The sequence below is a fragment of the Vigna unguiculata genome, chromosome 3 (assembly GCF_037176805.1).
Source record: "Vigna unguiculata cultivar grain cowpea cultivar isolate G323 ecotype 2 chromosome 3, ASM3717680v1, whole genome shotgun sequence".
Lineage (NCBI taxonomy): Eukaryota > Viridiplantae > Streptophyta > Magnoliopsida > Fabales > Fabaceae > Vigna > Vigna unguiculata.
In genome coordinates, this window is record NC_140794.1 from 17006303 (window position 1) to 17020421 (window position 14119).

At 33.8% G+C, this 14119-nt stretch overlaps 1 protein-coding gene across 1 annotated transcript; it reads left to right on the forward strand.

The window, feature by feature from the left end:
- The first annotated feature begins 267 nt into the window (after positions 1-267).
- SOS1 (sodium proton exchanger, putative (NHX7) (SOS1)) lies at positions 268-13801 on the forward strand. The gene is made up of 23 exons (XM_028062044.2): positions 268-788; positions 1993-2043; positions 2238-2329; positions 2728-2805; positions 2876-3033; positions 3196-3297; positions 3374-3491; positions 3665-3717; positions 3789-3854; positions 5593-5637; positions 5788-5840; positions 6186-6370; positions 8500-8547; positions 8685-8792; positions 9200-9431; positions 9506-9808; positions 11157-11254; positions 11452-11583; positions 11691-11900; positions 11984-12190; positions 12401-12668; positions 12834-13138; positions 13259-13801. Exons 1-23 carry the CDS (start codon positions 554-556, stop codon positions 13547-13549), a joined length of 3438 nt encoding a protein of 1145 aa, XP_027917845.1. The 5' UTR covers positions 268-553; the 3' UTR covers positions 13550-13801.
- Positions 13802-14119: the final 318 nt, after the last annotated feature.

Below are 14119 nucleotides of genomic sequence, written 5' to 3' on the forward strand. Positions count from 1 at the left end.
TTAATTTTAAAATGAAGAAATTTCTAATTTTGAAGAACGAAGAAGAATAAACGATATTTCAAATTTATGGGAAAAAAAACATAGTATCTCATTGGTGCCCATAGAAATGCTCTACCCATTAATTTACTGTGCACTATGCTACAAGATGGAAATGCAAAAAGATTCCGTGTTTTAGAGTAGCACTAGAATAGACATTTGTTCATAAGTTTTCCATTGGTTCTCTTGATAAAGTATATTTTCTTTTCAAAATTGGAACGTGAAATGTTTCCTAAGGAACAAGATCAGTAGTTCAATTTTTCTAACTTCATGTGTTTTTCAGAAGGATTTGATTCTACAGGTGTAGTCATTAGTCAACAAACTATAATCTCCGTCACATTGTTTTGTCGTGTAGAACGTTATCACTCTTCATTCAGTAGCTAGATTCCACAGGAAAAAAACAAAATGCAACCTTCTCTCTCTTTAGCACGTGTCTCTGTTTCTGGTTGATCCAAATTCAGGAACCTGATAATAGGGGCTTCGCAGTTCTCATCTATCATCATCACCACTGCCGCAAATGGAGCTACAACAAGTGCAACAACCCGTTTCGCTTTCCCTTTCCTTTTCCCTTTCTGTTGTCTCTGATGCTTCTGCTCCTTCCTCGTCAGGGGAACAGTCCAGTCCAGCAGATGCAGTGATCTTCTTTGGTCTCAGTTTGGCTCTGGGAATTGCTTGTAGACACCTCTTGCGTGGGACTAGAGTTCCTTACACCGTTGCCTTGCTCATAATTGGCATTGCACTTGGATCTATAGGTCCTACCCTTTTCTTTTTTATCATCATTTTTTACTGTTGATGTTGTTGTTGTTATATTAGTTTGCTTTCTGGAATGAACCACTTAATCTTGGATTTCTTTGGCTGGGTTTGGTGTGATTGCGATTAAAGAGCAAGGAAAAAGACAGAATTTTTAGTTTTCAAAGGCTTCATCTGGGGGTGTTGACTTTCTATAGAGGACGATAACTCAGAAAAATTGAGACACACCCTTGAACTTCTCCTTTTCCTGTTTTAGTCAAACACTGAATAGAATTCAAACGAATCGGGTAGGATATTGAAAAATTGTTTACTTTTAATCTTTAGATCCCAATCATACACTTGTACCAACATCGGGCCTAGATGGTATTGTTCACCAGTTTGTAGAAGAATAAGAGAGTATCTGCAAACAAAGGGAAGTGAATGGGAAATGAACTGCTTATAGTTGAACTTTTACTTTTTCTTGATTCTATATACAATACTTATTTTATTCTGATTTGATCTTTTTGAGCTTCTTATTTGAAGCTCCAACCGAGGACATTTAGACATTTAAACATATTCAGAAGATCATGATATGTTGGAAATGAAATTTCAAAATGATTATCATGAGAATTCAATATAGATCAGACAAGATATTTTCATGGAATTCTTTAGTAAATTACTGACTCCTATTGTTCTAACTAGTTATATTCATACATAACTATCTAATCTAAGGTACAAAACCTTAGAAACGCCACCTAGCTTGCCAGGTATGATGATATTCTAAAGGAGACTTGAAAGGCATAGAAAATGTTGTCAAAATTTGTTCTTTAGGTTTATATTTGATAGAAACTATTAAACTTATTCTATGTTGATTATCATTTCTTTTTATGATGTTGCTTCGTTCTTTGCCTCATCAGAGGTTACTTGGCTCTCTGAAAACTTTCCTGTTATTGAAAATGTTGCACTTCTCAATTCAAATCCTCGCTATGGAAATTATTCCTAAGAAAGTGGTCCTTTTTTTAGGTTTCTTAGAGATGGAAAACTATTTTCTGCCAGTCTATGTGACTGCTGAAAGATAGGTCTTCTTCAATGTTTAACTTTTCCCCTTTGTTCTTAACTGTTCTTTTCATTAAGTTTACTCCTTTTTGGCATTCTCGTATTATATACCTTTTTTTTTTTTTATCTAATGTTAATAACTTGGCTGATTAATGATGCATCTCTTAACAGAATATGGTACTCATCATCGGCTGGGAAAGATTGGAGATGGAATTCGTCTTTGTAAGTTTGTTATGTTTTTATTCTAGTTAGTTAGAAACTTGTGTACTTAGCAATAAAAAAGCAAAGCTTTTCAATGTACAGCCTTGGAGCAGGTGATTATACTGGCATTTTAGAATATTTCCAATTTAATAAGCTTTCACCCTCACAGCTTCTTGTTTAAAAATAATTGAAGTAATTGATATTTTTATATGCAGGGTCAGAGATTGATCCAGACCTTCTGTTAGCTGTTTTTCTTCCTGCTCTCCTTTTTGAGAGCTCATTCTTAATGGAAGTTCACCAAATTAAGGTTTCCTTTCTTGGATTCTTCTATGAGTACAATTTAGTAGTGATTTATAAGTGATGGTTTCTCTCTGTTATGATAATTCCCTATCATATATATGTAAGAAAAATGAGATAAATATTCTTAGAAAAGGTATGTAAACTAAAGGAGATGACTTAAAAGCTGAGCTAGAAACTAACTATTTCTAATTCAATTACTCTGAAATCTTTAATGCACAAAATGAGACTAAATAACTATTTCATTCAATTATCATGATGGAAGATGTAGAAATTAAAGCCACGAGGTTAGACATAGCTAGCATTAAATGCTGCTAAACAGGGAGCAGACTAGATGTTTTTTTTTTTAATAATATAAGTCAATTGCTAAATGTTACCAACACAAGATGCACTTTGGACTGAATGCAGAGGTGTCTTGCACAAATGATCTTACTAGCTGGTCCTGGCGTTGCGCTTTCAACTGTTTGTCTTGGAGCTGTCATGAAGGTATGTGAGCTGATGTGTTTAGATTTCATCATTTCTCTTATATGGTTATAGCTCATTTGACATGATACAGCTTACTTTTCCATACAACTGGGGTTGGAAAACATCACTGTTGCTTGGGGGACTTCTGAGTGCAACTGATCCTGTTGCTGTTGTGGCTTTGTTGAAAGATCTTGGTGCCAGCAAAAAACTAAGCACCATAATTGAAGGGGAATCCTTGATGAATGATGGGTATTTTTATTACTCTTTGCATTTCTTTAACTACTCTTCAAATGAATTTTTGTGTTTTTCCAAATGAGTCTATATTGTAAGAAGTGGCAAATGGTTTTTAAATGTATGTTTCTTTTTGTATTTGTATTCGTCAGAAGCTTAATCTCCTTCATTCTTATCCAGAACGGCTATTGTGGTTTATACTCTTTTCTATCGGATGGTTCTTGGAGAGACCTTCAATTGGGCTGCTATAATCAAATTTCTAGCACAAGTTTCACTTGGAGCGTAGGTTTTCACCTACTTTTTTGCTGCATTAGTGGCAAAAGATATCTTCACTCATTTGACTGTTTGCTCGGTCCAGTGTAGGGATGGGTCTTGCTTTTGGGATTGCCTCTGTTTTGTGGCTAGGGTTTATTTTTAATGATACAGTGATTGAGATTGCTCTAACATTTGCTGTTAGCTACATTGCTTATTTCACTGTAAGTACCCTTCAATTTGGATTCATCTTATATCAAATTTAGATATTGTATTTGTCTTATTAAAACTTACAAAAGTAGAAAGTATTGGTTTAATAACCCTAATTTCTTTTGGTGTTATCTTAAGTTGCTTCAATCTTGTGCATGAAGAAATTGATGGTCAAAGTCTTTTACAGGCCCAGGAAGGTTCAGGTGTCTCAGGTGTTTTGACAGTGATGTCTTTGGGAATGTAAGTTGACATTTAGCATGCAATGACTGATATCTCTTTTTTGAAATCTGATTATTGAAATCTTTCTACAGGTTTTATTCGGCATTTGCAAGGACAGCTTTTAAGGGTGAAAGTCAACAAAGCTTACATCACTTTTGGTATGCCTTTTACTGTCCTCTTGAGTAGAAATTAAATTCATCTGAGTTTTTTTTCTTCTATTTTTCTGCGCACACTTTTTATGAACTAGAATTTTCTGTGTACCCTTGATACAAAAGCAATAAAAAAATTATTTGTGAAGTATATCAATTTGCTAAACACTATCATTCAACTTTAGATTTTGTGAAGTATTGTTTAGCATTACCGCTCCTTAGAACATTGATTACTTTACCAAACTGATTTTTTATATCATTAAGAAAAGACATAAAGATAGACAAAAGTTCAGAACAATCTTTCATTAAATAAATCCAAGTACATCTATAATACTCATCAATAAAACTAATAATATCTAAAACCAAAAGATGAGAAATTGCTTGACCCCCAAATATTAGAATGGATGATAAAAAACGCAGAGTTACATCAAGATTCAAAATGTCTAGAAAAAGAAGACCTAACATGTTTTCCTAGTTAACATGATTCACATTTTAAATTTGAAGTCGACTAAGTTCAAGAACCATCTTTAATTTTGACAAGTAAGGATAATCTAAGCATTCATGTAAAAGTTTAGGAGATGGGGATGCAAAACAAGCATAAATGAGCTTGTGCAAAAGTATTATAAGCCTTAGATTCATGTCCTTCTCCAATCAGTCAACTTGTACATCATTCTTGTATGACAAAAGAGTTGGCATCAAAGGTTACTAAACAATTCAATGATTTTGGTTGATTGACTTGAATAAATGATTGAAAGGAAAGACATGAACAAAGAGAACAAGTTTTGAGTTTAAAGAAGGATAAAGGAAAGCTAGACCAATTTTTTGGAAAGCTACTTTAGATCCATTGGCTATGGTTATGAAATGAGGCTTTCTAGGAAAGGAGAGAGAAGAAAACAAAGAGGTATTACCATAATATGATAAGAAGCACTTGCTCTGATACCAACTTGGTATAATACAAAAAAAGAAAATGTATTAGAGAGCTTGATTTCCCTTTCTTAGATTCTCGTATTTATAATGACATTTTTAGTTCAAATACAGTAGATGAGAGAGAAGAGAGAAGAAAAAGAAAGGTCATATCTAGAGTATGCATCAACTTTTCAATAAAGCCTATTTAAGACATATTGTAACAATCTTGAACATGAACTTTCCAATACTTGATATCTATGAGTTGTTTGGTATCATTCAAATAGTGGGTGGCTTGTTAGGCCTAACAAAAAACTTCTAAGATAGACTCTGATACTATCTTAGATTTTTAGAGTTTAACTTAATTCCATAACATGAGCTCGTGAGATGAGGGTTATGCTCCTCTTATATAATGCTAGTCGATGTGAGATATCCAATAGTATGAAATGTCAAGACTAGACGAACAAGTTCTCTGCCCCACAGCCCCACAATCCAGCTGCTTGAACAAGTTTTTATTATTACACTTTTGGGGATCTGACATGCGGAGAGTCAAGAGGGATCTACTCTTGTGATATTTTTTCCATAATAAATCAGTGTTCTGTTTAATTTAAGTAGATTTCCTGTCCTCTTTTGTATATCGATTTTTTGTCCGTCTTAGTATTCTATATCTATAAAGACACAAGAAAAAAAATTCTGACTAGAAGCTAAAACAGTTAATTACTATATGCCTGCTGGTGCAGCAAGGTCCCACCTAATATTGTCATATGAAATCCTCTTATTTTCTGTATTTATATTTTGTAGTCAAATGTATTTGTGTTTTAATCCTTTTATTTATTTTGTCCAGGGAAATGATTGCTTATATAGCTAATACCTTAATTTTCATTTTGAGGTAAGGGCTTGGTTGGAATCTTAAATTATAATCAATTGATATAACTTGTGAAACAGGCTTTTAATGGTTTAATATGTTTTTCTGGTTTAACAAATGTCGGACATTCTTACTGGTATATCACTTTCCTTAATATTTCATTTCTTTTTGCAGTGGAGTTGTTATAGCTGAAGGAATACTTGGTGACAACACTGTTTTCTATCATGGTAGTATTACTTGAAGAATCAACTCATATATTCTCTTATTGGGAAAATGTGTACCATGATGAAGTATATTGCATGCAAATACATGAAAATAGTGTTAAATAAATGGGAGTTTTATAACAATGTTGGGTGAATGTGCTGATGAATCTGTAATTCATAGTTTTATGTAATCTGAGTTAGTGGGGGGGCTTTGGCAAGTCCATAGATAGAGACTATAATTTCTTTAAATTGTTACCTTTAAATCATATATCTAAGTACTATGTCTTGCATTGCTCTTGCTATCATCTTAATGATACTTATGTTTGTTATGCCAAGAAGAGTAACTACAAATTATTGGGTCTGTTTTAGGAACATCATGGACCCACCTCTTGCTTCTCTATGTTTATGTACAAGTGTCTCGATGCATTGTTGTTGGAGTATTGTTTCCCTTTCTTAGATATTTTGGATATGGTTTGGATTGGAAAGAAGCTATTATTCTCATCTGGTCAGGATTGCGAGGGGCAGTTGCCTTGGCACTTTCATTATCAGTTAAGGCAAGTATTCTTTGACTTGTGATGCATATTTAGAGAGCTCCTTATTACCTGTACTTATCATTGTTTACAAGTGAGGTAGGTGCTTTTGGATTTTTTTTTCTGATGAAATGAAGAACTGTTATTTTAAGGAAAATTAAAAAGAGAGATGGAAATAGGTAAAGTTCCTTAACAAAGCAAAAATGCACATGGAACAATTATAAAAACGCAACTGATTATAGAATAGGAATAATAACAGTGCATGAATAGGAATATTGAGATATATTCCTCATCCCAAAACATTAGATTTTGTAGAAGAAGAAATGAATACTTGCTACTAGAAAATGTAAAAATTAGTAGTTGTTCTTGAGCCTGACAACAGACCGGGTTATTATGGTCTGGTAATCAGCAATTCATTACTGTTATTCCTATTTAGTATCATTGTTTAAATGACAGAATGTTGAAAAACACATTACCTGCTGCTGTTGGAGCAACCTTGTCCTGAAGGTCCAAAAGATTTAATATTACATCTATAGCAATGATGTTTTTAGCACAGATCGTTTCTTTCATAATTGACAATCTATCTAGTGTATACAAGCTCTTTTATCCATTTTTACTCATCAATAATAGAATATTAATGAAATTGCTTGAATAGGAAGCATGATTAGCTTCCTTATACATAATAATCTCTATTGAGATTAAATATAAAATGTAACTTCCTAGAATAATGATAAGTCACTTACACTGCTCAGCTTTTTTAGGTTTTAGTTCCCTATAATCAAGTGGAGCATTAAAGTTTCCAACGTTTACTTTCTCTATCCTCCCTTTTCAAATTATCCTCATGAAACTGTGTAAAATGGTTTACTTGTATATTTAGTCCTTAAGTACTGTGATTATACAATTTTGGTTCCCTAGGTTCTAGTTGCATCAATTAAGTCTCTAAAGTTTTCTTCCATTTAAAAACAATGCTGTATTCTTATTCATCCAATATTTAATGAATTCACTAACTAATAAACACCCAAGCTCTTATTCATCCTATATCTCCCTGTCTGTTGCTCCCTCTCTATTAATAATAACAAATTGGTATTAGAGCCAAGCTCACGAGTTCGATTTCTTGTGAAAAAAATTCTAAAGGGAGATTGTTGTGGGTTGCATCAATTGTCCCATGGTGAAGAATAGGTGGGCCAAGTCACAATTGAAGAGTTCAATTCCTAACGAAACAATTATTGAGGGGGAAATTGTTGTTGGTGGCATCAATTCTTTAGTGGCAGAGATCAGATAAACCAAGTCATAACCAAAGTGTGTTGTTAGGATGCTATGCTCTTAGGTAGAAACAATTGTGTCATGATTATCCACTATAGCTTTTGACTTATTGGTAAGCGTTTAATCTAACAATTGGTAGGTATCCCGTATCAACCAGAGATATGTTCAAATGAAAGTATATCAGTGAGTGCAAACCTCACTTTGCAAGTCAGTTTTTATGAGGTTGACTTTGACTCAAAACTTATTTTCTAAGATGGTATCAAATTTTATCTTAATGAGGTTTGTTGGACGAATTCTCCCACCTACTATTGGGCCATTATCAAACTACCTATAAATATCTATTCCCATGCTCAAGATGTATAGTCCTCAATATGAGAGGGTGGTTGAAGATCCCACTTCATCTATGGATATGACCAAATTGTAATTAGTAAGTGGGTGCAAATCTCACTTTGCAACGGTTTGGTCAGGTTGATTTAAACTTCAAGCCCACTTTCTATTACTAGGCATGCATGATTGTACTAAATACAATGTATAACCTTAAGAACACACAATATCTAAACTACATTGACATAGAAATGTTTTTTCAATTGTTTTCACTAAATTGTTGTATTTATAACAATGATCATCAAACGGAATACCTTTTAATTTTGAGCAAATAGATAATTTCAAATCGAGAACAAGGAACTTGATTGTTAATCGAAGAATCTCGAGGGACTAAATTGGCACAATAAAACCTAAGAAACCAAAACAAATTTTACAGAAATTGTTTTGCTTAATAATGTATGTTAGGAAAATTAAGGCAAAAGCATTCTATATGTGGCTATCCCCAACATTCATGTCCATATGTTTGTAACTAAACATTTTATTTATTAAATTTTGTATTGTTTTAGCGTTCGGGTGGAAAATCAATTGAGTTGACTCCGGAGACAGGAACTCTGGTATGCTTTCCAATTTATGATTAATAACACTTTAAGTTTCAAATGCATAACTCTAAGATTTTGCTAGGTCATCACAACCCATAAATCCTTGATAACTGTGTTTGTGGAACTGACTCAATTGCTTTTTTATTGTATAGTTTGTTTTCTTCACTGGTGGAACTGTGTTTTTAACACTTATAGTAAATGGGTCAACCACACAACTCATGTTACGTTACCTTGGCATGGATAGTATATCAGCAGCTAAGGTTAGATTTTTCCTCATCTTCTATGTTCAACTTATGTTCTAGTTTTGAGAGATGAAATGTTTTGATATCTCGTACTTTATGTAATTCACTAATGTCTTCAGGTTTTATCCTAATTGTTGGTCTCTCTCTCTCTCTCTCTCTCTCTCTCTCTCTCCCTTAAATCTAAGAAAGTACCTTGAAAAAATATCTTATCCATATACTTTGCTGATATACATAGCAGTTCCTCACAATCTATATAACGATTGGCGGGTTACATAACTGTAAACAAAAAAATATAGATTGTGAGGAACAGAGGAATGCTTAAAATTTGTATAAATTGATTCCAAATGAAAAATATCTCTGTATAACCTCTTTCTCTTCTGACTTATATTTGGTCTGATCCTCATGCTTTTCACATTTAATAACAGAGACGTATCCTTGACTTTACAAAGCATGAAATGTTGGACAAGGCATTGGAGGCTTTCAGTGAACTTGGAGATGATGAGGAACTTGGGCCTGCTGATTGGACCACAGTGAAGAGATACATATCTTGCTTAAAGGACATTGAAGGTGAACGTGTTCACCCTCATGGTGCAACTGAAAATGATAGTCACCTAGATCCTATGAACTTGAAAGATATCCGAGTACGACTACTCAATGGTATGGGAAAATTTACATTTACATTTACATTTACCAATATCATGCCTAATTTTAGAACTTGTTACTCATATTAGGTGTACAGGCTGCTTACTGGGAGATGCTTGATGAAGGAAGGATTTCTCAAACAACAGCTAATATCCTAATGTTATCTGTAGAAGAAGCCATAGATTTGGCTTCATCTGAGTCTCTGTGCGACTGGAAAGGTTTAAAATCTAACGTCCACTTCCCGAGTTACTACAAGTTTCTACAGTCCAATACGTTCCCACCGAAGTTAGTGACATACTTCACTGTGCAAAGGTTGGAATCTGCATGTTATATTTGTGCTGCATTTCTTCGAGCTCACAGAATTGCTCGACAACAATTACATGACTTCATAGGTACAAGCCTACCTCATTAATTTTTCTATTTATCCTAATACTATTATTGCCAGTTTTCAACTTTTCTTTCTTTTCGCTTCATGTATTTTCCATTTTTGTTTTTTGTCTTTAGGAGCTGTGTTAACTTATTTCTTTAAGAGAAATGTTGAAAACTGTTAGGATTCACTTCTTGACTTGCCAAACTATAGCTTGAAAATAAGAACACTTTCCTCTTCTTAAAACAAGTACACTGAAACACCTCTTTATTTCTTCAAGAAACACGTTATACAAGCGAACATGGTAAACAATTTTACCCCTAAAAGGACCACTCTCCTTTTTTACACTTGAATCACCAGTTTGCACAATCAAATTTTCTAACCCCTACCTGGTGTCATCAAGACACTATATACAGGAATATATTTCCTTGATAACCTATAATAAAAATATAAAAGAATTCCAACTAACAATAACAGATATAATAAACTATATATATCCTTTATTTATGCTTTCCTTCTCCTATAACAAAATAACTTACTATGGAATTAAATTTTTTTTATTATTTATTTTGATATACTTTTTATGAAGTTTATGTTTACAATGCAACTTACATTTTAGATGTATAATATACCATTATAGTTTAATTTATGTATTAAATTATATTTTGGTTCCCTCACAATTTTAGTTGAAGTTCCGCCACTTGTGTCTATCCAAATATTTCTCCCTTTTGGTATCATGCTATTAAGGCCTTGCAGTCTCTAGGGGCACTCAACAAATTTATTTTACAAATTACCATTGTAAGTTAAATAAATGTAGGAAAAATGAATAAAATAACATAAAATTCATAATAGTTCTGAAAACATCATGTCCCCATACCCTTTGTCAATACTCCTAAATCCTTGCAGAGCTGTTACATGCTTCATTTTCTAACTGTTTTAGACTGGTTGTCATACACTGGAACTGAAATAAACAGTCTTGTTTTAGGTGCTCTTAGGTGCTTCATCAGCCTATGTGGTGTTGGCTGAATATCAAAGCCATACCATGCCAACTCAAGCCCTACCCAATGTGTATCAGAAGTTGTCTAATTTAAAAATAACATTGTTTGATACTCGTTGGATATGAATAGGTATCTAAATGCACTGGATTTGATGTTTTATATACATTTTCAGATACTTCTTTGACACTTAATGTTTTCCACTTATCAATGATTCAGTGTTTCCTACCTCATGATGTCATATGTTATGTCCTCAATTGGCACAATTTTCTGATTATTTACTTGTTTCTATCTTAAGCTTTTGTGTTGGTCAGGTAACATTTTTAATTGTACTTTGGATCATTTATGTTTATTTCCTCTGCCTATACTCTTCTGTAGGTGACAGTGATGTTGCTTCTGCTGTCATCAATGAAAGCGTTGTAGAAGGAGAAGAAGCACGGAAGTTCCTGGAAGATGTTAATGTGACATACCCTCAGGTTTGCTAACTAAACATGTCCTCCGATTTTTTTCTAATTTTTTTAATGGAACGCTTGGTTTCAGTCTGTCAGTGTCAGATTGATTGCTCTTTTATCTGTTCATCAGTTTGTTGAGCATCATTTTTTGGTTATGGTGTTCAAATGTGTTCTTTTTCTCAAATACTCTTTATTGTATACTCTGAACGTCAAATTATCAGGTTCTGCGTGTTGTAAAAACAAGGCAAGTTACATACGCAGTGCTACATAATTTACTTGAATATGTTCAAAACCTTGAGAAGACTGGGATATTGGAGGAGAAAGAGATGCTACATCTCCATGATGCTGTCCAGGTGTTTTGTGATATTCATTTGTTCTTTTTATCTGTTATCTAATGGTTTACTTTTGCATGAAGTATAATTGGGTGTTCAACTACTAATTAATTCCATTTATTTCTCAGACTGATTTGAAGAAATTACTTAGAAATCCTCCTTTGGTTAAGCTTCCTAAAATAAGTAGCATACATCCTATGTTGGGTGCTCTCCCATCTTCAGTTCGTGAATCACTTACCAAGAGTACCAAGGAAATGATGAAGTTCCGTGGTGTGACACTTTACAAGGAAGGTGCAAAGTCAAATGGTATTTGGTTAATTTCTAACGGAGTGGTGAAGGTATTAAATTATTTCATCATGAAGGTTAACATATCTCTGATTGTACACAAAAGATTTATATTTTGAAAATTACTTTTTTCTAGTGGGAAAGCAAGATGACAACAACCAAACACTCATTTTATCCTACTTTTACTCATGGGAGTACATTGGGTCTTTATGAAGTGCTGACTGGAAGACCATATATCTGTGATGTCATCACAGATTCTGTGGTATTCTGCATTTTTCTTGAAGCTAGCAAGATAATATCATGTCTCAAATCAGATCCTTCAACAGAAAAATTCCTGTGGGAGGTATGGTTACACTAATAGTTCATTGTTGCAACTGCTGCTTTGACATACTGGCTTCTGACTGCTTTAGTCACTACATTCATAAAGATATTAGAGATGCTTGGTGCTTTTGAAGACATAGAAAATGGTGGATGGTGTAATTATTTTCATTTAAAATGAATATTTTTGAGAGTTGTTGTGATAGTCAAAGACTATGTTTATCTTGATTTGCAGGAAAGTGCTATTTTCCTTTCGAAACTATTGGTTCCTCAGATATTTGGGAAACTGGCTATGCAAGATTTAAGAGCTCTTATTGCAGATCCAGAGAGGTCTCGGATGACCATATTCATAAGAGGGGAAACAATAGAAATCCCTCATCATTCAGTTGCCCTCTTATTAGAAGGATATGTCAAAACTCAAGGTCGTCAAGAACTAGTAACAGCACCAGCAGCCCTGCTTCCTTCATCTGGGAATCTAAGCTTCCAAAATTTGGCAGGATCAGGTATTTTATCTCAAGTTAAAGCTGTCTGCAAAATATTTTGTTTCAAGTAATTTTTACTTGAGTTTCGTTGGACATTGCAAAAAATGAATACTCATGGTATTAATATATATAAAACTGTATAGTCTGATTGTGGATGAAAATCACTTTTACTTTCAATTGATACAGGTTCCAAGGGAGCTAGTTTTACTCATCAAGGATCTATTTACCTAGTTGAAACAACAGCAAGGGTAATTCTTTTTGACATTCCAGCATCTGAGTCCGATGCTTCTTTTGTGAGAAGGTCAAGTTCATTGTTATTGCATGCCGGGGATCATCATCACAGATCTTTCCGTCGAAAACATAGTGGTCTTATGAGTTGGCCCGAACATTTCTACAAACACAAGAACAATGAGCAGACATCTGAAGGGATTGAGCGACAAACCTATAGTTTGTCTGCAAGGGCAGTGCATCTGAGCATTTATGGGAGCATGGTATGTCAATATAGAACAACATTAGATTCATACAACAAAGCTCTTTTTAATTTTTCCAATTCTACATTCAAAATTGATGGATCATTTTATTTTTTTCATTAATTAATTGTCATTTTGAAGGTGCACATCCCTAGGCGTAGTAGAAGTTTGTCAAGCCATCATGGTAGGGCACCACCTCATAGCCTGTCCTATCCAATCATGGAGCCCCACCGTCCACTTGTCTCAGTGAAATCAGAAGGAGCTGCAACTGCTAAGAAGGTCCATGAGGTCACAAGACAAGTTCCAAATCCACCTTCACAGAGCTCAGAACGAAGAAAACAGCATCATGGTCATGGAGAAAATTCAAGTGATGATGAAGAAGAAGATGTTATTGTGAGGATTGATTCACCGAGCACTCTATCCTTTCGCTAGTCTCGAGGGTCAAGAGTCTTAGGTAATTATTTGTATGTCGTGTAATATATCGTGCCTCCCTATATCACCAATGCTATTTTAGTAATAGAACAAATAGTGATAATGGACCATGAGGCTGGATTTTGTTAACAATAAACTTATTTGAAAGTGGGTGTGGTTAGTTGAAGGTTTTTAAGTTGTACCGAAAAATGTCATTATTGAAATAAATTTAGAAAAATAATGACATCTTTGAGGTGTTTTCATTAGTGGCAATCTTGTTTTGTTTTGGTCTTTTGGCTTGTTCCGTCCCCTGACTTGTGCAGCATACAAGAAAGACAAAAATAATTTGGGTTTATTAAATGTTATTCTAGTTCATAAAATTGAAATTTCTTATAGTGATAAATATAACTTAACATAAGAAAAAATATCTTGTTTTTAACATTGAAGTTTAAGCTCAAGTTATTTATCTTCTATTTTTTTTTTTCTACTCTAATCTATTTTAGAAATTGTCTTATACAATCAAGGTATCCTATAAGGTACATAGCTCAATCGAGTATATCGACTCTTTAGGACGACATGTTCTCGAACCAT

Excerpts from the sequence above, each read along its gene's own strand:
- SOS1 (XM_028062044.2), top strand. The coding sequence starts at position 554 with ATGGAGCTACAACAAGTGCAACAACCCGTTTCGCTTTCCCTTTCCTTT. Across the intron at positions 12,191-12,400 it reads CAGAAAAATTCCTGTGGGAG|GAAAGTGCTATTTTCCTTTC; the intron begins GTATGGTTACAC and ends CTTGATTTGCAG. Across the intron at positions 13,139-13,258 it reads TGAGCATTTATGGGAGCATG|GTGCACATCCCTAGGCGTAG; the intron begins GTATGTCAATAT and ends GTCATTTTGAAG.